The sequence below is a fragment of the Motacilla alba genome, chromosome 19 (assembly GCF_015832195.1).
Source record: "Motacilla alba alba isolate MOTALB_02 chromosome 19, Motacilla_alba_V1.0_pri, whole genome shotgun sequence".
Taxonomy (NCBI): domain Eukaryota; kingdom Metazoa; phylum Chordata; class Aves; order Passeriformes; family Motacillidae; genus Motacilla; species Motacilla alba.
This window is the reverse complement of record NC_052034.1, coordinates 4394651-4422309: the sequence shown is the minus strand read 5'-3', so window position 1 is coordinate 4422309 and position 27659 is coordinate 4394651. Positions and strand designations below refer to the sequence as shown.

The 27659-nt window shown below is 44.3% G+C and overlaps 1 protein-coding gene and 1 long non-coding RNA gene across 2 annotated transcripts; one reads left to right on the top strand and one right to left on the bottom strand.

The window, feature by feature from the left end:
* The first annotated feature begins 271 nt into the window (after positions 1 to 271).
* LOC119709868 lies at positions 272 to 8820 on the top strand. The gene is made up of 4 exons (XR_005259432.1): positions 272 to 865; positions 6231 to 6294; positions 7229 to 7472; positions 8164 to 8820. It is a non-coding gene; the product is annotated as an uncharacterized LOC119709868 (long non-coding RNA).
* Positions 8103 to 27013, bottom strand: UNC119 (unc-119 lipid binding chaperone). Its single transcript, XM_038158149.1, has 5 exons — positions 26814 to 27013; positions 17196 to 17309; positions 16181 to 16283; positions 15298 to 15470; positions 8103 to 13904 (listed from the first exon to the last, which is right to left on the bottom strand). Exons 1-5 carry the CDS (start codon positions 26929 to 26931, stop codon positions 13792 to 13794), a joined length of 621 nt encoding a protein of 206 aa, XP_038014077.1. The 5' UTR covers positions 26932 to 27013; the 3' UTR covers positions 8103 to 13791.
* Positions 27014 to 27659: the final 646 nt, after the last annotated feature.

Below are 27659 nucleotides of genomic sequence, written 5' to 3'. Positions count from 1 at the left end.
CAGGAACAACCTTCTTCCTCTGATTTTCCACCAAGCTGGAATAAAAAAGTAGAAAAAATAGAATAAAATAGCATAAAACAATTTTGGTTTAAGTGATGCAATATAAACCCAGAGTGAGCTGGAGAAGGAACTTAACAGCACTATGGAAATAGTCTAGAAACCCCAAAAAAAATCAGGTAGCCTGGAGAAGCTGTGGCTGCCCCATCCCTGGAAGTGGCCAAGGCCAGGATGGATGGGGCTTGGGACAATCTGGGGCAATCTGAAGGTGACCCTGCCCATGGCAGGGGGTGGCACTGGGTGATCTTCAAGGTCCTTTCCACCCCAGCCCATTGTGGGATTCTCTGATCTCTATTCACAGGTGATGTAAACTCAGACTAAACCAAGGAGGTTAAAACTTGAGTCAGCTTGGGTGATTGAGCCATGAAAAAGCAAGGATGGAACAAAGGAGATGGAATTGTTGAAATAAAGACACAGAGGTTTAACTGGCCGCTGTCTCCCAGCAAGGAGGGAGCTCTCCCCAAAGCAAGGCCTAAAGCTACACCCTCACCCTTTCCTACTAGTCCAGACTTAAAATCAGATTAGGGGCAGACGGATGAAGGCGACTTAGGAGGAACACACGTGATGCAGCTTTGTAATCCCTCACGCAAGCACCAAGAAATCCTCACTTGACTCCGACTCCTCTTCCTGCAAAGAGAATAAGGAGCAGAAGAAATGCAGCCAGGAAAAAAAAAAAACAACCCAGCAGGATGAGAGTTATGCAAACATATTAGAGCTGGGGGAATCAGGGGTTGGCCGTCTTAAGGTTTGGATAAAGACCTGAAGAAAAAGTTAAGTGTGACACATTATTAGAAATGTGAATATTATGGTAAGTCTAAAGCATGTAGTGAGTATAAAGCTGCTAAACAGTATAGAAATAGAAATAGAAATAGAAATAGAAATAGAAATAGAAATAGAAATAGAAATAGAAATAGAAATAGAAATAGAAATAGAAATAGCTCTAAATATTTCTATAAATATAAAGCTAAATAGAAAGCTAAATACATAGAAATATTGAAATAGAAATAGAAATAGAAATAGAAATAGAAATAGAAATAGAAATAGAAATAGAAATAGAAACAGAAATATAGTGTGTGTATATATTTGTGTGTAATATATATACAATGTATATAAAGCACAGTATTTGTATATAAAACACTGTATTTGAACAGGATATTATATGTACATATAACATTGTATGTACGTATAAAATACTATTTATAAGCAGTGTATGTGCATATATATAACACTAAATATATATTAAAAGCACAGTATAAATGCACATTTATATTTTAATGCAATTTAAGAGTCACCAACTTATGACTAAATACACAGTATTTAGAGTAGATATTATGAGAAGGATATTATTACCCTAAGTGCTTTCTTAAAAAAAAAAATCACATTTTAGTCAAATAAATACACATTTTAATACAGACATGCATTGAGGAAAAGCAAAACCAGAGCAGCCCCTGCCCTGAGCTCAGGCGCTGTTTTTGTGCCCCTGTGGCTCTTGAGCACACTGCTACTCTAATGCCTTAAAAATGTGTCACCACCACTCTTACGCCAAAAATAATAATTGGTAAATATTGTTCTCTAAGAATATAGACACAGTCTGGCTCATGGGAGAGGTGGGGTCCCTCGGCTCTGTGTGTTCGTGAGCTCTGACTTCAACAGAAGATCCCAGTCTCAGACCAGGACTCCCAGTGCTGGGCAGGACCAGGTGTCCCAACCCTCCAAACCCCTCCAATTCATTTCAGTTCCAGTGGGAATTCTGCACACCTCCGTCCTCAAGGAATTTCCGGATAAAACTCTCCTTTTCAAAGCTTTTCTCTGCAAACACCAAAGAGTTGGCACATGGATCTTCTGAAACATTTTCAGCACCCCGAGGGAGTGAGATGCTCAGTTCTCCATGACTTTCAATCACTATTTGCACCAAAATCTTATTAAATCCTTTTTAAACTCCTTACAAATTCCCCTCCTGAGTCACACACAGTGAACCACACCATGGCCAGAACACCACGGGCCTTTGCAAGATATTCCTGGCAGAATGAGCAGCATTGCCAGTGTTTTATAGCTGGTAGAGGGAGACAACAAAAAAAATGCATGAGAACACACCAGAGGAAGTGCAGTGGGATGGCTCGTTGCTCTAAAAACACAACAGAAATGTAATAAAATATTTATGATTAAAGCACATCCATGGCACGTGAAAAAAAATCCATCAAAACTGACAGCAGGAATCTGGACAACATCATCAAGCTGAGTTAAATATCTGTGAAACTCCAAATTCACAGCTTTGAAAGCGAGAAAAGCAAAACTGCTTTTTCTGGGTCAAAGATGTATAATTTATGGGCACAACAACCTATCCATGATTTGTTAATTCCTGTGTGTCACTTGTGTCCTCTGTGGCCTCAGGCTCAGCCATTCCCTCGGAGGCACCAATATATTCCATGCTTGTGACCACACACATGATCACAGGCTGGAGGGGGAGGAAGAAATAGAGAAGAAATCAAATTGTCAGACTTTATTCTATTTTTTTTTTTTTTGGTAGTGAGTCTTTGAAGAATGATCAGACATAAAGAACAAAAGGGGGAAAAAAGCACTTTAACATGTTTTTTCTTGTGCTTTCTGGAGTTTTTTGTATCCACACCAGAGGTTTGTGCTCCTCTTATGAAGTTCTTTATTCAAAGCACCTAAAAGTGTTTTCTCCAATGCATTCCATATTTAATAGAATGAAATTAATGGTTGGACATTTCACAGAAGTTATAAGAAAAGTCCTGTAATAACTTTTATTAAAAAGAGTTCTGATTAAGATAAACAAACAAACAACACTGCAAGTTATTAACTAATATAAATTGTCTGAGTTTGGGTTTCCCTTCCTGCTCTACTTCAGGCTCCTACATCTGAAATTTTGTTATCTTGCTTCAGTTTAGCATTAGTGGTTCTGATAGACACAAAACCAACTCATTGAAATATGGGTTCATGAGGAAAGAGTTATATTATAAATTACAATTCCAGAACAATTACTAAAAAAAAGTTTGAAATTATGTTTATTTAACTACTTGTACCAAAGTTTATATACAAGAATGACCCTCAGCTTGTGCAATCCTTATTTTTGACTTTTGAAATAACTTGACATACTGATAGCACATAAGCATTTCCTTAGAGCTGGTGACACCTGATTTCATACCTACCATAAAATCAGTATTTTGCACACACTGCAAATCTATTTCAGATACATTAGCATTAAATTCCATTTTAAGCAGCACTCTGAAAAAAGGGGGAGAAAGAAAGGAAAGAATGAAGTTTTCCCAGTCCAAGGCTAATGCTGTCTGCTTAATCAGCCTCTTCCAAAGAGATTATGCAAACCTGTCTAGGAAAAAAATAACCTTAAGTGTAATTACCATAAAAATATCTTATTACCAAATAGAAAAAAGTGCTCACAGCTGCCCTCTCCAACATATGATTAGGAAAAATTTGCACTCTAAAGTTTAGGATTTATTAGCTTAACCTTTTTTTTATTGCAGGTTTCATTTAAACTTCAAAACATTCAAATAACCATTTATATTGGAATTATGTTTTGAAGCTCTTTTCTCTTCTCATGGGGCCAAATAATTACAAGATTTCTGCCTCCCATATTTGCATGTTCTTGGTATAAAAGCATCACCCCTGAACATTCCCTTGCTTTTGTTGAGATAGGAACAGATCTGAGGAGAATTGTCTCTGCACAATCTTTCAAACCCCTGGCACAGCACTGAGCTATTTAAACCCAGCAGTGATTAACTGGAATTATGGAACAGATAAAACACTGAATATCACAGCAGCTTTATTGCACACAAAGCTTCAGAAGTGCAACTGACTTAGTGGCACTTTCAAACAAATTTAAACTACTGGAATAAATATTTGGATCCCAGAATTTAGTTTACCAGGGCTGCTGCTCCATTTTTGTGCTTCAAGCTTCCAGATTTGTGTGTAAATGTTTGTGTTTAGGCTATTGAATATCAAAACCAGCAAACACTTTTACATGAGCTTTTCCTGACCTCCTAATTCATTCCCAGTCTTACACAAACAAACCCAAAACCCTCAGTAGTGGAAGATTAACTCTCTGGTTCACTGTGCATTCCCTCCCTGCAATGACATAAATGGAAACTTTAAAGAAGAATTTTCCATCTGCAGTCACAGCAAAAATTGAATTGAGAGCTACTAAAATAATGAATTATGGAGTTGTCATAAAACAGGATTTAAATGCAGTCTGTGTAGAAGCAGAAAAAGGCTATTTTTTTAGTTCAAAGAAATAAACACACACAAAGAATATTTGTTTGCATGGAAAATACTGAAATTACTGAAAATTACAGCAGTGGGAAGATCATTAATGCACATGGCATTTATTTCACCCAGGGGCTCTTATTCAAGCAGCACATTGATGACAAATACCAGGTATTGGGTATAATCATAATATATATATATACTGACTGAAGTATGAAACTGATGATTTTTAGGTCTTTTTTTACTCATAAAACCACAGAATGGTTTGGGTGGGAAGGGGCCTTCAAGACCATTTTGTCCAGCACCTTCCTCTTGACCAGGTTGCTCCAAGACTGACGCTGAGCCACAACTTCCATGTGCTTCACCACCCTCACAGCCAAAAATTTCTCCCTCATATCCCATCTAAGCCTCTCCTCTCTCAGTTTGAAGCCATTTCCCCTTGTCCTGACTTCCCAAAATCCCCATCCCAGCCCTTTTGGAGGCCCTTTGGACGCGTCAAGGCCCCGATAAATTCCCCCCGGAGCCATTTTGCTGCTTGGATGAATGGGAGCATCGTGCTCTGGATCGATCCAGCTGTGACCTGGGCACAGGAGAGGACAGAGAAACCATTAAAGATTTATTCCTGACAAAACTAATTGGGCCTGGCTGTGCAGCAAAGGCCCTCGTTAGTCACAGGAATTAATTCCTTACTCACGCCATCGGCACCAGGAAACTCATTCCAGCAGCCCAGGCTGGGTGGGTGAGGGAAGAAAACCCACTGAGAGCTCAGGCAGAAGCACATCTGTCCCAAAAAACCACTGGAGAAGGGAATTCACATGATTTGAACATAGAATTCAAGATCTTGCCTGTCCAGGAAGCTGCTGGAATTTAATTTCAAGCAGATGAATAAGCCCAGCGTGTTCAGGCCTGCTGGAGGCACCAGGCCCGAACGATCTCTTAAGGCTTTTATTTTACTGGCCTTTCCCTCTATACTTGCCTTTCCCCCTAGAACTACTTCAGAACATTAAAAAAAAAAACCTCCTAAAATATACAGAACATACAGAAAAACCTACAGAAAAATATTTTCTACCAAATATCCTGTTGATCTAGGAGAAAACTGCAATGCTTAGCTGGCGTTAAAGGCATGAAAAGTGCAAATTTTTGCTTTGACTGGAAATTATCTTTCTCATCTTAATATATCTTACAGAAATTTAACTATTGGCTGAAATAACAGCTCTTAAAATTATCTGAGTGGTGACACTTGTGCTTGTTTCCTCCAAGCATCTCTTGCCACACAGCCACAGGAAGCACAGCCCTGTGTTTGTCAGCTGCAAGGAGTATTTCTGCACTGTTATTTCAAATTTAGGTGATGAGCAATGCCAGCTGCTGAATTCCAGTGGGGAAATATCTTTAAAAATCTGACATCTCAGTGCTGAAGAGCCTTGGTGTGTCTGGAGCAATGTTGTTCCTCTGAACTTTGTGCTCAGGCCTCTGTGCACACTTTAATTTTAAGGGTTACAGTGAACCCTCTGTTCTCCTGATTTAGGAACCTGTGCAGACATCAAAGCAGGCAGCAGGTTTAATTAGACACTTAATTATAGATCAGGCTGGTAAGGAATGCATTTGGGAAATAAAAACATGATTTTCAACCCCAGTCAAATGCCAGTGGACAGAGTAACACTGGCACAACATTGGCGCACTGTGCCCTTCAAGCAACTCATGAAAAACAAAGTTTGAGTTGGAGTTTTGGGTTTGGAGCTTGGCTGTTTTTTGGGTTGTTTTTTTACCAAAATAGATTCTAAATATTTTTAGCTTTCAGGTCTGGCACATGTAGTTCTCTGGGCAACCTCTGTGAGGGACTCACCGCCCTCACAGGGAAGTATTTCTTTCTCATATCTAATTTAATCCCAATTGTTATTCCCCTCTCATGGATTTATCCTCTCATTCCACAGGAAAGGAAGAACTGAAGGTGTTTGGAACTCTTCTCTCCTGTCTGTGTTATCTCCCTTTCATAAAGTAAATTTAATTATGTGTTTTCTCTATTGCTGTTTATAAATTCCCTGCCTGTTTTTATTTCTTGCTACAGATTACTTTCATATGCAGCTTCATTACCATGGTTTACGCCCTCCACTAGAATAATTAAATTATTATTAAATAAAACAGGCCTTTGTTTTATAAGGTCCCAAGTCAGTTTTCAAAATAAGGGCTGGGAATCATCCAACTGCAATTATGTTCTACCTACCTAAATTCTCTTTGTAGTTTTAATTAAAATACATTATCCAGGATGATTTCACCTCCTATTTTAAGTTCTTGTACAGCACTGATGAAGGGGAAAAAAATCATCTCTGTAAATGAATTGCTCTATTTTGTGGACTCAAATAGGGAGAATAAATGGTTTTGGGTTATCCTAGCAGGCAATGAGAGATTTCAGTAATCTCTAAAATTATCTTTAAAGTAAGATCCATTGCGTTAGAGGGAGAAACTGGGAGATCTGGAGTACTTCATCACTGAGAAGTGATCATCCTACAAGTGAATAATGTTAAGGGAATGCGAGTCAGAGATAGATGAATGCCCTTGAACAATGACAAATAAAATAGAAACATGGGGTGAACACATAAGACTTGCCACAATAACTCAGCAGCTGAGAAATGCCAAAGGAAATAAGAATGTGAGGAGAAGCAGAGAACATCTCCAGAATGATTAGGCATATTTATTAATAAATGAGACTGACAAGCCAGCTAAAGGTGAGGGGAGCACTGGTAATGCAGGGTATTTTTGGCAGACATTTAACACTGTGGAGTTTTCTTGGGAATAAAATGGTTTGTTTATTTTCTTTTAAGGTTCTTTGCAATCTCAGAAGATTTCTAAGCAAGTCCAGGTAATCAGAGAGGCTGTTTAACCTGCTTTATTAGTTATTAGCACTGATTTTGGTCTTTTTTTCTTTTTTTAGGTATTCTGTGAATCAGCATCCAGTCCTCGCAAGAATTCCAAGTCACAATCCAAAAGGGAAACCCTTGTATTAACAAATTCCTCACTCAAATTCCAGCACACAACGATGTCCCACAGGATATCGTGGCAGTGAGGAGTCCCCAGGAATTCTGTGGAATCAAAATGAGTTTTAGAAGAGATTTTCAAACAAAACCATCCTACTTCTCTTCTTCTGAGAGTTGTTCTGCTCCCAGAGAAACGCAGAGGTATCCCCAGGAATTTCTGAATAAAATATCAAAGCCACCAAGGTGGAATTAGCACAGTAAAAATCACTTCAGCCTGAGCAGCTGGTTCAGTTTTAGTCAATAAGGCAGAGACAGCAATTTTCAAATTAATTTCAAAACTTGATTCTCCAAAGTGCAGCCAGAAATTCTTCAGAAGCCCAACCTGGTGCATAAGAGTGATCCAAGGAACTCCAAGGTTCTGTTAATGTACTTTGAAACTAATTTATTTTTCACATTTTTCATTTTTTCAAATTCTCAAACTGACATTTCAAGCTTGCAAATTTTTTTAAATCCCAACCTGATACACAGCTGTGATCTGTGCAACTCCAAAGTGCCATTAATGTAATTGATACCAATTTATTTTAATTACACCCCAAGACGTTTTCCCAATCTGAAAGTTAAATCCCACTTGAACCCTTTTAATGTGATGGTTTTACCCACAGAACCACCCAAACCACTGCAGAGTCTTTCCATCAATCACCACAAAATGAAGCTGCTCACAAACATTTGCACAAAAACTGGAGTTTGAGTATTGATGGAAGAGACCTGAAATGAAAGTTTGAATGTTTTTTTTTCACAGAAATATTTAAATAAAATAGACAAACAGCCTTGTTTCTAGGATCAATAATTTATTTATTTCTCTTTTTTTTTTACATTTTGCAATTTGTTACAGGAGAAGAAACACTTGCTAATGGAAGTGACATGTTTTTGAGCCATTTTCCAAGGTAATGGAAAAAGTTAAGCATATTCCCTAGGATGCACATCAATGACTAAGCTGCCAATATTAAACCAATTGAAGCAAGTGCAGTCCCTATTTAAACCTTGTATAAATTAATTTAAGGACTCTCCTTCTCCTACAGGAAGACTAAATTGTAGCATCTAATTTTCTTTTTTTTCTTTTTTTTTTTTTTAAATCCTGAAGTCTCTATCTTCTCTCTCTCTCTACTTAATCTGCAAAAAGTCAAACAGGCTGAAGCCAAAGCCACAGAACGGATTCTGTGCCAAGGTTCCTTCTGTTCCTGGTGATCTCCTCAGTTCCCTCCTGTCCCAAAAAGGAAACAAAGGACTCCCAGTTTTCTGAAAACCAGATTCTCTGCATGACAGTGCATTGCATTGCCACAGGATGGGCCACAGTGGATGTTCTCCTAGCAAACAAATCTCTACCAAGGTACAAAGAATTAGAAATTAACTCAGTAAAAATGCTCCTAACTTTTTCCCAGTGGTATAGTAACCAGAATCCTACTCTCCTTCCACAAAAAATAGATTTTTTTTATAAATACATTTTAATACAGACAATTTTGTTTCTATGCCAAGAAAAAAAAAAAAAGAAGTCACATTCAAACAGGTTTGCTGGGTGTATTCAGATACAAGCAGACACCAGAGCAGGCAGGAGCACAGGGGGTTTTTGGGGGGCTGCAGACACACAAACACCATTTCACCCACTGACCAGTGAAGGGGAGAACAACTGAGCTGCAAGGTGAGACCTGGAGCATCAAAGCCCTCAAATAAATCAGTAATTTCCGTGTGGATTAAATGATATGAACTCTCAATGGTATTTCACATTAACACTGAAAATCCTCTATAAATTTAGGCAGTGTTTGGGCTGGGGGTAGAGAGAAGAGCCATGAGCAGGAGCTCCCAGCTGCCTCAGACCCAGGAGAAAATTGAGTCACTCACCATGGCCTTGAAGTCCAAATAGCTGAAATTAATTCTTTTTCTGTCCTTGTTCTCCTTTCCCTCACTTTTCCCCCCAAAATGCACAAAAACCTGCCCAAATTCTGTGCCTCACACACAGTTCCAGCTGCTGCCCCACAGCCCCAAACGACAGCAATGATTTCTATGGTTTCCTTCCTAACCAGATCTAATTAAAACTGAGCTGTTAACCATCTTTTCCAGGTTATGAATAATTAATAGACCATTTTTATAATACTTACTAAATATGACAGTTGGGTATTAGCATTTTCTTACCTTAAATAGCCCCAATCTTTGCATAACTAAAAGTTCCCTGCAGCTTTTGTCTTTAAGATTGGGGTTTATTTTTTATGGGTTGATATGTAGGATAATTCTCAGTATACTTCAACAGTTTTTTTCTCAAACTGAAGGGATTTCGGAGGTAGCCTGCATGTTTCACACACAGCCAGCCACCACTGTGACACTACACAAGATTTTGGAATAAAACTCACAGGACAGAGATGGAAAACAGAGCATCTTACTGACCTGCTGAAAAAAACACGACATAGAGAGAGATTATGAGCAAGAACTAAACCCCAGCAGATTGTTTTCAACCCTGGGGAGACTTTCTACATTAAAATAAATAAATAAATAAACTCTTCTGAGTCAGGAAGGGTGGATCATTCAGTTATTTCAGAAGTGTCACCACATAACAGATAATTCACAGAAACAATTTTGGCTTCTGCCACTGAACTGAGAGCAAAGTTTCTAGATTTTGAACCACAGCTGATGTGTTAATTATTTAAAAAAAAAAGGTTCTCTCCCTGCCACAGAAGTGTGAGTTATTAGAGCATGCAGCTCACCACCAGTGTATTGCTGCTTTCCTTAAAAACCCTGACTGTGAAAGGAATCCAAGGCTGACAAAGTGAAGAAAATATGTCAAATTATAATTTCCCTGAAAGAATGTGTTGAGCTGTAATTTCCCTGTCTCTCAGAAAAATTATGTCACCATTAGCACTCAGAGAGACTTAGTTTCTTTTTCCAAGATTAAGTCACTGTGTAAAGCACACGCTTAATCCTGTTTTATGACAGGAAACAGAGGGCATTATTAGCAGATAATCTTGGTTAGCTCTTGGATGTTTTCTTTCACTTTCAAAAAAGTCAGATCCCAAATTGCCAGGCTGGCTTGTTAAAACAAAGCTGGAGTGCTAATTAAAGTCATGTTTAAAATGAGATCAAGGAAGAAAATACAACAATTCTTTTCTTCCCAGAGCCAATATTTGGTGATTTCACAATGCACTTCCAAAGTAAACCCAATAATGATGGATGTTAAAATACAAAATAATAGCTAGTCAAGAAGATTAACAAATTCTTCTGTGAACAATGCTGCTAAGACTTCATTCTCAACTGGTTTATAATAAGAACCAGCTGCCAATTTAAGGGAAAAAAATGTGGGTTTCACAACTGAGCTGCAAACTCAGCTCCCTCTCAGAAGGAAGTTGAAATTATTGGGTGCAGCACAAAGTTTGGTCTTTAGCACTAAATTTTGAAGGTGGTTTTTAAGCAAAACAAGGACAGAAGTGGCATGAAAACAGCAACTCCACAGCCAAAGTTTTTAAAGAAACATTCTTTTGGTGCTGTTTATGTGCCTCATGTCAACACCACGCATGATGCTGCTGCAGGAGCAGGTGGGAAAGGAACAAAATCTTTCTCCTGGAGAGTGATTCCCACGTGTTTGCAAAGATTGTGGATGTGGATGGCCTTGAGGAAATGCTAACAAATCATTCCCAAGTGAAACAGAGAGATAACAGTGATAACTGCTTCAGTGGGACACAGAAAAAAGCATTTTCATTGCACTTCCCACAGAAAGTTCTGTGGTTTGCCTCGGTTTAGGAATCAGAATTTGTTACTTGTGGCAAACTCTGGGGATTTTTAATAAGAGTAAAATTGTCCTAACTGAAATGCTAAAGCTAGAATTGGTTGAAATTGATTTTACTGAATTTATTTTATTGATTTTGTAGAAAATGGATTTTATTGAAAATCGAAAAAAATCTTTACTTCTGGCTTAAAATATTCCTAATAATATTTAGGCAACAAACTCACTCAGTGTAGTATCTCCCACATGATTCACACTACATTTTCTGTGAGACTGGAATTATTACATATATAATCTGAATGATAAAAGATTTCATAGAGGAGCAGATGATAATTCATCCTCTTGTGTTTAACCTCAAACCTACACTAGAAAAATGTCAGAAATTCCATCCACACTCTGCACTCCTGGGAACACAGTGACTTTCTCTTGGTTCTTCCATAAGGGGCATGTCTACCACTCAAATTTCCCTTGATTACAGTAATATTTTTATGGAATTACTCTTTTTTTATAAGTCTTGAAAGGAGGTAGCATAAAAAAGGAGCAGAACATGACTATTTCAGAGGAAACTCCATCAAATGACCCAAGAGTCCACCCCAAAGTACAACTGATCTCATCACAACACATTAAATAGATGACTGGTAATTCTGGGCAAATTCAATTCCTAAAAGTCTTTCAAAAATCTTATGCACTGAAGTGACTGTTATGAACAGCAGGTGAAAAATAACCCCCCCAAAAAACCCTGTACAGGGTGGTAATTATAAACATTCACTCCATTTTGTCTTTAAAATAGCATTTTTTTTCTCCTGCAAATTGAAACAAAGCTCAGAAATACTTAAAAACTTGCAAAATGTCATTGGAGATATGATTTAACAGTCCTGATTAAAAAAAAAAAAAGAAGAAGAAGTTGTGGGAGGAATGAAAACATTTTCGAAACTATTTCCATCTTTAGTAATTATTGTGCTATAAAATGAATGGTCAGTAGCTCAAAGTACTGCACAAATAATGAGGAAATCCTTTGTATCTCTCAAACTGGTCAGCTGTAGGCTACTTGTATGATTTAACACACTAGAGACAAAAATAGTGATAAATACAAGTCTCACTGTGATAAGAATTACTACAAGCTACTACTTGTGTAAAATCAGTGAACTTGACACACTTTTGTAGCTACCAAGGTTAATAAAAACTGTGCTGTAACCTAAAGTCACTGTTTTTTGGTTTTTTTTTTTTAATGCCTCCTCTCTCAGCAGTCAAAAAAGCCAAGCTAAATACAAATGGTGACACATTGAAAAGTGACCACAGCCCCAACAAGAGCACAAAAACCTCCCTGGCCTTAGGCTACACTTGGAATTGTTTGTCCTGTCTGACGTAGGCTGCGACTACAGAGATGCTCATCACGACTGGAAATGGTATTTTTATAAAAATTATTACAATTATTACACCTATCTGAGGCTAACGTAGAATGTTCCACTTCAACTCACAGAATTAGACATGGAGACATCAAGTATTTATAGAAATATCTACAGGCTGCAACTGTCTTTTATTTTTTGTTTGTTTTTTTCATTTTTTTTAAGTATCAATTAACTGACCTTCAGAGTAAGGGTTTCATGACAACAGGTCACCCCACACTAGTTTATTCTTGGTGTTGCTATTTCTTGGGCTAAATTGGTGTTAAACTTCTTCCAGAAGAGAAGAGAGAACTCTTGCTAAATTTTTTGCTGTGTGGTAAAGTTGTAGATTATTAGATTTAGCTTCACCTGTATTATTATCTGATGAGAAACGTTTTTAACAAAGGGGAAACGCTGTCTTAACCTCCTTTAAATGCAGATACACATGGAAAATTGGAAATTCCACACTCCCCAGCTGCCCTAGACAGTTAAAATGTTGCTCTAACAAGCAGTGCTGAAGTCCCTATCTTGGTATCGAGCAGAGATGAAAGAAAATAGACACGGGAAATGTGTGGCATGAAAAGGCTGAATGTTAAATAAAGCAAAAATGTTAAATAAAGCTAAAATCCTTCTGTTTTTCCTGATTATTCTGCAAAAAACTGAAATCAATGGAATGTACTTATGGAGGTTCATAGACCCACAATGCCATTTTACCTTCATCTGAAATGTAAAAGGAATGTAAATGTAAAAACACCCAATTAACACAGCTCTGCCACTGAACCTGCTCTTCATTGCAGGGTTTGGTGTTTCCAAGGTTAAACAGAGCATTACACAGAAGGATTGAAACTAAAGGATGAAATACTCATGGAGAGAGCCAGTCTAAAGATGAAACTTGCCTTTGTGAGATGTTTTGCTCGATATTTTCAACAGGCTGGACAAGTTAAATTGGCCTTTGAAGCATTCACAAAGAGAAACAACCACCCAAACCTCTGCCTTTGCATCCATCCACTCCCATGGTTTCTCTGATTACATTCTTGGGGAAAGCAATCCTAAAAGATACTCGAGGGCAAGAACATAAATTCACAGAATTAGGGCAAAACCCCTCAGGTCCCACAAGGCCATTTTCAAAGCAGACACTTAAAGAACTTAGGGAAGTGGTATCCAAAGATCATTTTTAGCTTAAAACTTCTGAAGAACTGGGTCTGCTTCAAAGCTCAAAAGAGATGTCATGAAACTCCTACTGTGGCAAAGAGTCCTTGGTTGGTGGATCCTTGTCCAGGTGACACTGCAGGAGCTGGAGGTGTTGGGATCCCTGACGGCTTCCAGAGGGAAGGGGAGGCCAGCGCGGCTGGGGCCGTCCAGCCCACGCTCAAGGTCCTCCACTGTATGAATAATCTGCCTTGTTGTGCATCACCAGCTTGTTGTCTACAAAGTAGAAACTGTCCGACTGTGTCTCGTAGGGGTGCAGGATCATCTCTCGAACTGCGAGGGGGTAAAAAAGCCACAATTAATGGGGAAGTATAGGAATGTGCTCCCTGTTGATGGAGTGACAAAACTATCCTTTGTCTCCTCAAAAAGGAAAAGAGCCCAGAAGTTTCTCTCCTCAGTTGGGTGAAAAGACACTTCACAGGACCTTGGGGAACTTCACCTCAAACTTAAGGACAGCAAATTGGACAGGAGCCAAAAAGTCCAGCCTAAGCAATTGACAAGAAAAAGAAGAGAACAAAGAAACCAATGGCTTTTGTGAGGTGTTGTACCAGGGCAGGAGGCCTCTTGCACCTGGCTGGGTTTTTCTCTGTAAAGAGTTTTGTTATTTTGCTTTTATTAAAACTGTTTTGTTTCCAGCACTACCACAGAAGCTATCCTGCCGATTTTATGCCTTCTAAGGTAGCTGAGCTATCCTGGGTGTGAAATAGATCTCCAAGAGCTTATGAGACCTGGCTTGAGGAGACCCTTATCTCAGGGACAATCCACACTCAAGCACTGTTCAGTGTCCCCCAAGCAGCTGCAAAATCAGGTGAAAAACCAAAACCCAAATGGGAATTGCCCAAACCACTCCTTGTTGGTATCTTTTAAAACTTTCGAGCATAATCATGGAGTTTTTATGTTGGAAAAGCCCTCGGAGGCCTTAAAATCCAACCTGAATTCACTAAACCCTTGTGTCACATCCACACTTTCTTTGAACAATTTCAGGGATGAAAAATGTTCATAATCCAAATATATTATGGCACCACATAAAGGGGACCTCAGAATAAGAACCCATTACATTTTGGGCTGGGGTTCTTTTTGTTTTGTTTTTAAAAACAGTGATAAAACAGCAAATTCAAAGTAAATTTGTTCCAGCCTGACAGCAGGGCCCCACTGTACTTTCCACAGACTGCAATATTAGTGCTGACACACACAATTAGGGGTTGTAAAGAGGAAAATCACACAGATTTAGTGCTTGTGCTATTGTGTCTTGGGAGAGAGGAGAGGAAATAAAAGTTATGTTCATACTAAAACCTCTCAAGCTCACAATATAGCACATCAAACATTAAAACAGATCATAACATTTAAGTTATCCATTTATTGGATGTCTTTTTAATCTTATTTTTTGCTTGTTTTATAACACAATTATCTTTTTTTCGCCCTGATACTGAAGCTTCTCTTTTATGAATTAAAAAAAAAAACAACAAACCCAAGCAAGTGCCTGGCGTGTGATGAGATACATCCTACTAGAAAGCAAAATCAGTGTTAACACAGATATAAAAGGATGAATTATGCTACCCAACCCACTCTCTAGAGACAGTCTTTAAGAAAGGGCTCCCCCAAAGCACCTCAGATGAACATGATGGTGTGACAACCCAGAAGTGAAAGTTTATAACAAAGAGCTTACTGAGATCCTCCGAGAGCTGGGGGAATTCATAGATGTGCTCACAAGTATTTTTACTGCTGGGGATGCAGAAGCCAAATTCAAAATCAAAACTTTTCAGCAGCTGGTCACGGAAGTAGTGCCGCTCAATCATACGGAAATTATTAATGGGTTTGTCCCCGACTGTGAATTCCACCCTGAAAAAGAAGGGTAAAACTGATGTGAGCTTGCATGCTTCAATAAGATCTGCAATATTCCTGAAAGGCAGAAGAGAGCTCTGAAAAAAAAAAGAGAAAAAAAAAATATAAAGCAACAGCACTAATCAAATTGTTGTTTCCTCTTTCGCTTAAAGCATTCCACAGAGACACACCACAGGATTAGAGAAACATCTTAAAGCTGCCATGGGCAGGGACACCTTCCCCTATCCCAGGTTGCTCCAAGCTCCATTCAGCCTGGCCTTGGGCACCTCCAGGGATGGAACAGCCCCAGCGTCTCTGGGCACCCTGCGCCAGGGTTCAGCATCCACAGGGAACAATTTCTTCCCGATATCCCATCCAACCCCGCCCTCTGGCACTGGGAAGCCATTTCCCCTTGTCCTGTCACTTCAGGTCCTTTCCAAAAGTCCCTCTCCAGTTCCCTTGTAGTCCCTTCAGGCACTGGAAGGTGCTCTAAGGTCTCCCCAGAGCCTTCCCACTTTATTTTGCCTCTTTAAGCACCAATCCCTTCAGCACCAGGCCTACCCCTGACTAAACCTAAAGTGCCAGAGATTTGGAGATCCTCATAATAAATTAAAAAGCCCCCCGTTCAATCAACTTCCTGGCAGGATGAACATGGAAGAGAGGGGTTTTTTTCCCCTAAGATTTCAGCTGTTTTCTGTGGCAGGCCGAGGAGCAGGGGGGTTACTCACGTGGCTCCCACTTGCCGCAGTCTGAGGAAGGCCGGCGTGAACTGATAGCGCACGAAGCGTCCGGCGTTGGGGTCCACGTCCTTCCTGTCATTGTGCTCCCGCTCTGCAAAAGCCCAAAGAAAGCTCGGTCAGAGCTGCCTGAGAACCAGAAACTCAGGGCAAATACTTGTGGTGGTGTTCTTGAGCCACCTAAGCCAGGAAATCGCTCTGGTGCTGAGCTCACCCTCCTCCTGTCCTGAGGCGTCCACCCCTGGTCACTCAGAGGTGGAATGTTGTGAGATGGCCCTTTGGTCTGAGTAATTCTTATCTTCTGGATTTCTATTCCTCATTCTGGATAGAAATCCAGAAGATTTCCATTCCTCACATCAGGATTGTAGAGTGACTCCGAACAAGCCACTTCCCCTTAGCATGCTTGGTTTGCTACCTATAAGCTACAGAAAACTTCCTCTCACCTGCAGGGAGGTGGGGAAGGGTTAAAAGTGCTTGGCCAGATAAAGAACAGCTGCCCTGGGTTTTTATCACCACTGGCAACAGGCAACACTTGGATGCTTACAAGTAACACCTAAAAATTAATCAAACATAAAAAAAAATGGCAAATGTTCAGTTTGTTTCATTTGCCTGTTGGCAGTTTCTCCCCTTTGGAAATACCATTTTCCTGACTCCTCAGTGAGAGATGTTAAACTAACAGCTAAACTATGTGCAGGGGGCACAAGCTGAATAACAGCCAAGAAAAAACCACCCAGCGATCTCCTCCTCCTCCTCTGCTCCTGTTTACAACATCCATCTGTCCCTTCCCATCACAGATGGCAACAGGAAGAGCACAGCAGCAGCCAGCTCTGCTCACCCTGTTAGTACAAAGAGACACCTGAAAACCATTCCTGCTGCAAGATGGGGCTCCAGCCCTCCTGCAGTGGACAGATTCTGCTACTTTTGGGAAATGTATGGAGTAAAAGGAGTGGGGAAAGGCAAAAAAAAGCATTTGTTCAAGGAAACCTTGTTTTGTGTGTGCACTCACCTGAGGCTGCTGGCTTGGTGATTTCAAACAAGACTGTGCCAGATTCCATGTCCCGGATTTTGAACCTGGTGAAGTCTATCTTGTAAACATTTTCCTCAGGAGTGCACAAATAATCTGCAGGGGGAAGCAAATTTAAATGAAGGCTGCCCTGAAATACCAGGAATTTCTGGCTGCTCTCTGGGGGCCACACCAACAGTGAGAGCAGCCCAAATGCATCTCCACTACTGCCTGTTCTAATTCAAAACTGATGTCTCTGAAGACAGTCTCAGTTCTGGAGGCTCACACTGCCCTGCTCAGACAGGACAGGGGAAAGAATTCTCTCCCCCAACACACAGAGGTCATCACCTTTTCCCAACCCTGTGCCAGCAACTCCGGCATCCACTTCCTCCCAGACTAGTCAGCACCTCCATCAAATCCCAGCCTTTCCAGGGTTAAGAGGCTTTGCCTGTTTTAAAAACTGCCCTGTGGCAGAACGCGAGGGCTAAGCAGCTTTGGGAGCTAAGCTGACTGCACTTAAATGGAACAGGAGTGTCCTCCCCTGTGCCACCTCCCTGCTCCAGCCCTCTGCAGACAAAGGGTGGCCTCTTCCCCCACACCAGGCCTTGTTTTCCTCAGCACTGAAAATTATGTTGAAGCCTTTCCCTGTGTTAGGAAAACATGAGCAGAGCCCTTCCCTGCTGTGAGTATCTTTGAGAGAAAGTCATGGAATCACAGAATTGTTCAGGTTGGAAAAGCCCCCTAAGATCGTCAAGTCTTTTCACCCTGCACTGCTGTGTTCACCTCTAAACCATGTCCCAAGTGCCACAACCACAGGCCTTTTGAACACTTCCAGGGATGAGGATTCCTCTACTAAAATCCCCACAGTTTTGGCCTTCGGCCTTGCTGTGCCCCGAGCCAGCTCCTGGCATAGGAATCATCCTCCTCCCTGGGGAAGGAGCACGTACAGCACAGATTGAATGCTGCTCCAATAACTCACTTCACCCTGACAAATCTAAAGAAATGCTCCGTGTAGACAAGCCAGGTCAGCTTTCAAACAACAGCACGTTTGATTGATGTAGGAGACTGGTTCTGAAGGTTCCAAGGTGAAAACAATACTTTAACATTCTAATTCAAAACACTTTCTCAGCTACTAATTCCTGCTGTTAATCTGAGCTAATCACTTATTTCTGTCTGCTTGCCTATTTCTGAAACTCCAACAAATCCATCCACCTGAGGCCTAGTCCCTGAATACAGAAAAACAAGCTACAAAAGTGCTCAGAGCTCAGACCTTCCCATGCCAACCCAACTTCAGCACAGGTCTAAGAAATCCAAGACCACTGTGAGAGACTTCTGAGCTCCCGGGCATGAACACCTGGCACCAGCACTTTCCTAGAAGCCTTTTATTCCTTCCAAATCTCCACAACTTGGAGAACTGTCCAAATAAGCTCAGTACAAGGAACAAAGGTGTTAAATGTTCTCCCTGGCCAGTTTTACTGCTCTCCAACAACCCCATATGGTGAATACTCAAAGGAATGCCAGAGAATTTGTAGATGCCCCATCCCTGGAAGTGCTCAAGGCCAGGCTGGATGGGGCTTGGAGCAACCTGGTCTAGTGGGAGGTGTCCCTGCATGGCAGAGAGGATGGAAGTGGATGATCTTTAAGGTCCTTCTTAAGCCAAAACACTCTGAGTTTCTACAATTCTATAAATGGGTGTTCAGGGAGAGGACAGTGTTCAAAGCATCCCTGGCATTTGGCAGGGATTTTCACTTCCCTATCAACAGAGCACAAGGAAAACTGACACCAGCACCCAAACTGTCAGGAAGAACAAGCTAAAAGCTCAACCTTTTTACTACCACAAGAAAACACAAGCCTGTGTTAGGTCAAATATCCCAAGAACTGCACAAAAAAATCTTCCTTTTGTGTCCTTAACAGTAGCCAAGAAGACAGGACAGGAATTTAAACCCAGCCCTTGCTTTAGGCCCTGATGTTTAGCATTCCTCAGGGAGATGTCCTGCAACTACACTGTGATTTTAGGCTCTGACACATCAGCCACCCCAACTCCTAACCCGTCCCACAACTTCCCAGCTCGGAGCACCAGCATGCAAAACACAAACTGATGGAAGCAGGCACAGCTTCCCGCAGCCCAGCTTCCCCTCCCTGGGCCCATGGCCACTGGCTGTTCCCTGGGAAGGTTGTTGGCAACAGGCAGCAGTCACCCAGGAGCCCAGGACACCTTCCCTGGAGCACGCTGGCAAATCTGAAGCCGCGTTTGTCTGCAAGTTAATTATTAAGTGTTTCTACTCCTGCAGAATTCCTGCCCATCCAGCACCATGGCAACAGCTTTATCCCCCTCCTTGGCAGCAGCGTTGCTGCAGTAACAGTGTCCATGACTCATCTGGAGCAGAGGAGAGCCAAGCAGAGCCTCCAAAGAGGAGTAAACCCGGGTAGAATCCCCACCAGGCTCCTGCTCATTGATGCTTGCAGACCTACACTGTTATTTTCCAACTCTTTTTGCCCTGATAATATTTTGAAGCCTTTTTTTTTTTGGTTGGGTTTGTTGTTTTTTGGGGTTTTTTTTTTGATCAGCATGCCAATATACAACTGGATGCCATCCGGGAAGATCAGCTGCCAAAATACTGCAATCAAGTGGGTTTTTTTCCTCCTCTGGCAGTGCCCAGTCTCCTAGAAAGAGGAAAAAAAAAAAAAACAAACAGAGGAATATATATTCCTCTCAGACTGTATTACATTTGTTTCTGCCATTCCTGTTCAAAAATCAATCAAAGTAGCCATGTGCTGTTTTTTCCCCCGACACGCAGCAGGAGCCTGCGGCTGCACTGGAAGGTCTTATTGGGAATGGGCTGCTTGCAATTGGCAGATCCTTCTGCTTAGCTGAGCACTGTCAGATTTGCTAATCTCATCCCATACACACTTATTTTTAAATTACTGTAGGGCCCAGTTGCCCACACTTCCGTGACTCACTTAAATGTCTCATCTGCCTCCCTTATCCTAATTCACCGTCGCCATGATTTGGGGAAGGGAGGCAGCAGCCGTGGGTATTTCAGCTGGGAATGAGGCAGATCAAACCTCCATGGAGGGGATTGTTACACAGAATGGTGGGTTGGTCTCTCAGGACAGAATATTGTTTCTTCCACTTCCCCTGAAGCAGGTTGTGCTGCTTCCCTGTTAACACCAGGAACCATCATGGTGTGTCCCTGAGCCTTCAGAACTCACCTGATTTAGGGATGAAGGCATGGACACAGCAGCACTGCCATGGAAAACCCATCAGATTGGTTTTTATCCTTAAGTACCCACATTTAGAAGTGTAAAAAAAAAAAAAGGTCACAAAAGAGTACTTCCTACCCTTTCCCAAAGCCCAGGGAACAGTCATATCCCAGACCTCCATTCCCAAACCCTACCTGAAAACACTTCACCTGGTATAGCAGCCACTTCTCACTCACACATCACCATTCCTAGTGGTGCCTCTCCAGCTTCTTTCCCATAACCTCTGGATCATGCCCAAAGATCTGCAACTGCACACTTTCAGAGACAATTTCTATCTTAAAACCTATCACAGTTGTGAAGAGTTTGGACCACAACCAACACCACTGTGGTGGTAGTGGTCTGAGGAAGCAGCAGAGGTGATTGGCTTCCTGAATCTGGCTCAATTAATTCCTTCACAAATTCTCCAATTCCCTTTGTAGGAAAAAGTGATTCCAAAGTGACCCCAAACAGTTCAGTGGTCTCCAGCTTTGCTCTCAGAATCAGCAGGTGCTCCTCCCCCTGGTACAGTTCTGAGGTGGTATCTCCACTGCCTAATCCAGTTTTTATCCAGGAAACCCTCCTGCCCTCCCAAACCCAACCAAAATTACAAAATAAACCAGCAGAGCAGCCTGGACAATGCCAGCAGGCACTGCCTGTGAACACTGGCACATCCTGAACCCTGGTGCACAATTCCAGGTGTGTATTTTAGCAGCTGGGCGTTACAGAGGAGCACAAAGGGTGAGGGATAATGCAGAGCTAAAGAACATAGGAAAGCAAATAAAGGCACTTTGTCCTCTGGACCTCTCCCTGTCATTTAAATGCATGAGATCAGGTTTGCTCCTCATCACAGAAAGCTAAAATTTGATCCTATATTTCCAAATTTCCTTTGCAACCACCCCACCAGGCCCATTTTATCACAAGCTCATGAGCAATAGGATTCACACTCTTTGTTGTGCTCCTTTTCAAGATGCCCTCTCCATCTCTGCAATCAGGAGGAAGCACGTGTCCCCTCTCACAGACACCAGGGATATTTCTGTGCTCATCAGTCTAATCTCAGATGGGGCAGCTCCTATTTTAAGGCTTTAAGAGCCCACTAAGGAAAGCAGAGTGCACCCAGGGTAAGAAAAAACTGAAAATTTGGTCCTGGAAATGGGTATAAATCAGGAGGATGCTGAAGAAGAGACTGAGGCAAGAGCAGTGACTTGTAACAGGAATTTCTCTGCCCAACACAGCCAACAACAACAATTTAGGGAATGGATGAGAAGGCTCCTGTAGTTATACAGGCCTATTTCCTAACATGCATTAACCAACAAGGTCAGGAGCTATTTTGAAGCCAACTCCCAAGACATAAGCCAGGTATAAAGCCAAGACAACTGCAGAGGAATTGCCAGGAGCTGGAGATTAGGAGATTATCAGATTGAAGAGTCTCAGGAGGAAGCAAAAATAGCCCAGACCCCACGAAGAGGCCGAGCAGTGACGCAGGACACGAAGCAGGACCTGAGGGCAAGGCAGGGCAAGTTTCAGGTGCTATTGATACACCTGCCCAGACAACCTGGGTTCAGTTCAAGAAAAAAATAAACCATTTCCCTGCCCTCTGCCTCAGCAGTTCAAGCCCCGTGACACCAAGCCAGCCAGGAAACAGGATCTACTCCTGTAAAATAAACCCCTCCAACCCAAACCATGGGCTTTGGAGAACCAGAGACCAGGGGGGTTGCACAGGGAGGGAGCAGCTGCCCTCTGACCTAGCACTGGAATTAGGCTGCTGCAGTGCCCCAGAGGGAAAATCCTGCACCAGAAGGATCCCACAGGGGTTTTTCCACAGCAGCACATTTATTGTCAAGGAAGCAGAGGGATTTAGGGCAGGAGGCTCCAGGCTGAGGCACTTCCCAAGGTCCCCAGAGCCCCTCATTTGCCAAGTCCTACTGCACAGCTCACCAGGCTCTGATTTTTGTGGCAGCCTGCTCATCTCTTTTTTCTTTTTTTTTTTTTTTTTATTCTAGCTAGAGCTTTCCAGACTTCACCCTCTCACAATTAATTTGATCACAGCCTTGCAGCCCGTGGATGGAGCTGCTCTTCCCCCATTTCCAAGGCACCCAAACACTTTCTCCTGCCCCCTTTTCACTATGACTGCATTCAAAGTCTGAAACCACGTGCACAACATCAACTAAATCAGCTATTTTTGGGCTCAGCCAAAGCTAAGCTCTGCCCAGGCCCTCAGGCTGACTCCCTCAGCTTTCCTCTTACCTTTACCACTTCCATCAGGGACAGCCCAAACCCACAACCCTGAGAGAAGGAGGAATCCCACACCACACACACCCCATGTGTGCTGCCCTTGGGAATCCTAACAGCTCCTATTGTGCTGTGAGACTTTGGGAAACACAGAGCCCTGGAAAAGCTCACAGCCTGTGTGGGATGCTGAGGGAAGGGTCGTGGGGAGAGCAGCTTGGCACAGCTCTGCAACAAGAAATCAGCACATCAAAACACAGCCACACATCACAGGCCTGGACAAGGCAGAACAGGGATTTATTAACCTCGCAGACACCCACAGCTCCTCAGAGCTCCTAATAAAATACATTCTCCCCATTAATTGGGGAGGGAAGTCATGGTCCAGGAGAAGCTTTGAAGATGGATTCACGCACATCTGCCTCACATTCCTGTTAGTGCCTCCCTCTCTCCTTGCCTATGGAAACCCCATGGATTTAGAAATGGATTTGAACACAGATCCTGGATGGTTTAGCATTACAGGACTTGAACTGCTGAGGCAGAGGGTATGGAAATGGTTTATTTGGGTTTTTTCTTTAACTGACTGCAGGAAATTGGTATGGAAGTCCCCTCAAGAAGGGTCTGGCCTGCCTAACCCACTGAGGCAGCCCTGTGCCAAGCTGGCCTTTAGCTAAAGCTGCTAGAGAAGTCTCAGAGAAATCCCAAGTGACAGCTCGAGGAAGAGATTACTTTCAGAAACGATTACGTGTGTGCTCCTTATTTTTAGGGTTTGTTTTGAAACTGTTTCCAAGCATGTAATCAATTATTTAACCCCCTGGTTTCCTAAAATAAAATCACCATTAGAATAAAACTCAAAATGTAAGATTTAATCTGGTATTCCAGGCAAAGTGTGTAGGTGATAAGCAGGGCAGCCTCAGAGGCTGGAGCTTGTCTTTTGTTACACATCTGACTCCTCTGATGCTCTGGCTGCCTCAGTAATTAATTGCAATTTGAACTGAGCTCTGCCCCACTCCTTTGCTAATCTTAAATTAATCACGTCATGAGCTTTTTCCGCTTTTCCCAACCACAGTTGTGTGAGCGAGTGACAAATCTCACTAATTGCAGAGGAAATGGTTCTCCAGCCTTACACCTGATCCAGCTGGAGCAGTGCCAGAACCAGCCTGGCCAGGAGGCCCAGATATCCCAGGGCAGCATCCCAGATCCACCAGGCTGGACCCAGCGTGGCCAGAGACGTTGTGGGCTCAAAGCTGATGGGGAATTTAACACTGGAAGGACACAGAATGTGCAGGGCAGTTCACACAACTCCCCGGTTAAGCATATTAGAAGCACATTAAGAGCAGAGCCCAGCTGGCTCCCGTGGCTGCCCACAGAGCCACATCCTGGCTCGCCACCCTCCCAGCCCAGCCACCTCACATTGGGTCAGCTGCACGTACTGGGAGAGCAAAGTCCAGCTGTGCTGCCTGATGGAAAGATGATTAGGGAGGAATTCTTCCCTGTCAGGCTGCTGAGGCACTGGCAGGGGTTGGGCAGAGAAGCTGTGGCTGCCCCATCCCTGGAAGTGTTCAAGGAAAGGCTGGGTGAGGCTTGGAGCAACCTCATCCAGGGGAACGTTCCTGTGCTCCTGCTCTCGGTGAGGCACTCGGAACAAGGTGGTTTTTAAGGTCCCCTCCAACCCAAACCATTCTGTGCTACAGCCAGAATTCCACCTCCCCCTGGAAACCTGGAAGGCTGCTCAGAAACACAGAGCCTGCTCCTGGTGTGAACATTCCTAAAACACACTCTCCTGTGGTACCAAGCCCTGCTGGGCTTTGGTTGATGAAGCAGCCCTAAAAGAGAGCCAGCCCTCCCCAGGTCCCAGGCAGGACACAGTTCAATGTGTGAGCTGAAGTGCTACTGGCCCATGAGTTTGGATAAAGATGGATTATCCTCTCTCTGGAACAACAAAGGGCAGCCAGGGCACCAGGACATTTCTGTTGCAGCCCCACCACCAACTCCTCCTTCAACTTCAACCTGTCAAAGACAGAATTGCAGCAACAGGGTGTGGTGTCTGCCCTGACACCCAGCACGTCCAAAAGCTTGGGGCAGCTGTGAACTTCTCTCCCACAGCCTGGTCCTTCCTCCTCCCCTACCTGAAGCAGAAGAGTGGAACAGTTTCACATTGCTATTTTTGGCCGTCTGTTTTTAAGGGTGTAGAAATTAGCAAAGGCCATAGAATGCCCCAGATAATCAGTAGGTGTTAAAAATCTGAAAAATATTCTTTGCTTTCTGTTAAACCCACCAGGATGAAAACTGAGCTTGAGAAGGGGAGTTGCAAAGTGTTCCTGGGTGATAATATAGAATATGCTCAACATGGGTGTACTGTTTACCTGTATCCCCAAACTCACCGAGGGTTTCAGGTGTGGGGAGCATTTCCTGGCTCCCACACATCCAGCAGGACAGGAAGCACTTCCCATGGTAAGCCTGGGACATCATCACAGCGCCTGGCTCTGACCCTGCTAGCAGCAAGTCTCAGAGCAGAAGGGGAACACAGCATTTTCATGCATTTCACATCCCCTCTGTGCTCCAGAGCACTCTGACCCAGGGCTGGAAGAGGCAGACAACAACCAGCTCTGCTCCAAGCCTGGCTCACCAGCTTAGCAATCCCTGCTCCCTGGCAAGGCAGGAGCTTACCAAGAGCGAGCACCATCCATCCCCACTGATGCCACACGAGGTGACAGCAAGGGTGAGGGGTGGCCGTGTCCCCTCCAGACAGCGCTGGCGAGGGCAGGGACACGGAGGCTGCCATGAAGTGAGCACACAGAGCTTCACACAGCCATGGCTGGGATTCACCATCCAGCTGAGGATGCTGGCAGGATGCTTCAGCGCCTGCTGCGTGCTCTCCCTGCTACAGGCAGGGGATTTCTGGGCAGTGAATCACGCAGCTGCACCAGCAGAGCAGCTCAGCTCGCAGAAGGCAACCCAAAGGTCCTCAGCAACAGCAGCCCCTCTCAGAGGAGCCTCTGTAAGCCCTTCCTGAGGGCTGACACAAGTCCCTGCCGGGCTGTCCTCCTCCCATCCTGCTCACACAGCAGCCCCACGGGGCTGCCTGCACGCAGCAGCACCCACAGCCGCATCCTTCCTCTCCAGGGCTCGTCACAGCCCCGGCCTGTGACACAGAGCTGGCTTTGAGGCCACAGTGCTGCGAGGCACAGGGAGCACAGCCAGACCCCTGGCCAGCCCCTCCACCCTGACAGCCCAGAGAGACAACCCAAAGGTCCTAGGAGATGGAAAAAGGACTTTTTGGGACACCAGGGCAGATTGTCCCCGGGCATTGCTGGCCTGAGGCACACACAGTATCATGGAATGGTTTGGATTGGAAAGGACCTTAAAGACCATCTGGTTCCAACCCCCTGCCAGGGGCAGGGACACCTTCCACCAGCCCAGGCTGCTCCAAGCCCCATCCAAGCTCATCTTGAACACTTCCAGGGATAGAGCAGCCACAGCTTCTCTGTGCCAGGGTCCCATCACTCTCCCAGGGAGGAATTTCTCCCTAATATCTAATCTAAACCTGCTCCCTATCAGTGTGAAGCCATTCCCCCCTGTCCTGGCCTTTCCCCAGCCCTGTGTGCTGCTGTCCCGAGCTCTTCTGCCAAGCACAACAGCCCCTCCAGGCACACACTCCCACCCACCGCCTCCAAGATGCCCTCAAGACCACGGGTGCTATACTGGAGAGGGGGAAACTAGGTTGGGGGGCTGCTCTGAAGTCCCCCCATGCTGTGCCCAGGCATCCAGCCCATCCCACAGGGTGGGAGCAGACACAGGGGATGGGGAGAGCAGCGAGGAGCATCCCAACACCGACCTTCCACCAGAGTTGGGGGGCTGCATGCCCAGCTCCGGGCACTCCCCTGTTCTCCCGATGGTCCCCAGCCCCCCGGGTGGCACATCCCGATGCGGGCTCTGTCCCTGACCTGCTGCATCCCCACTTCTTGTCCCCCCGCAAGGGGGGACCGCTTCCCCTTTTCCCTCTGGGTTAGCCCCCGTGAAAGGGCGAACGGCTCCTCTTTCCCCCCTGGTTTAGACCCCTCGGAGAGGAGAACCGGCTGCCCTTTTTCCCCCAGGAAAAGCCCCACGGGGACACGGTCCCCATCCTCCCGCCGCGCCATGCCCGGCACGCACCGCTGGTGACCCGCTGCAGCCCCAGCACGTCGTCGGGCCCGATGAGCGCCTTTCGGCCCAGCTCCTCCTCGGTCCTGGCCGCCGCCGCCCCGGCCCCGCCGCTCTTCTTCACCTTCATGGCCCCGCCGCCGCCGCCGCCGCCGGTGTGAGCGGCCCCGGCCCCGCTGCGCGCCGCCGCACCGGGAGGGGCATCGCCATCGCCGCCCCCGGCCCGCCCCCGGCCGCGCAGCACCGCCCGGCTCCGCGGGAAGGGGGAGGAACAGGGCGAGGGAGGGAAGCGGCTCCTCCACGCTGCTCCCAGGGGGTCAGGGCGAGCCCTTTCTGCTGGAGGAGACTGGGGTCTCCCCTCCTGCGAACCACCCCCGCCATGGGGGTCAGCCCCCCGGGTGAGGTGGGGACAGACCCCACACCTGGCCCAGAGCAGGGGACAGCCACCCTAAGCACCCTCAGACCGACACACGGTGGAGGAGCTGGAGCCCGGGCTGCCCCCGGGGGCTCTGCGCCCATGGACGGGATGGACTGCAGGAACTGGAGGACACAGGCTCAAGCTACGTCAGGGAAGGTAGAGGTTGGATATTAGGAAAAAAAAATTCACCGAAAAAATAATAAAGCACTGGATTTGTCTTCCCAGGGAGGTGGTAGAATCACCATCTCTGGATGTGTTTAAAAAAAGACTGGGCATGGCACTTGGTGCTATAGTTTAGTTGAGGTGTTAGGGCAGAGGTTGGACTTGATGGTCTTAGAGTCCCTTTCAACCTCATTATTCTGTGATTCTGTCACTGGCCCCCCAGGAACTGTCCCCCCTCCCCAAACAAGTATTTTTGGTTAAATACCCATAAGGCAGGA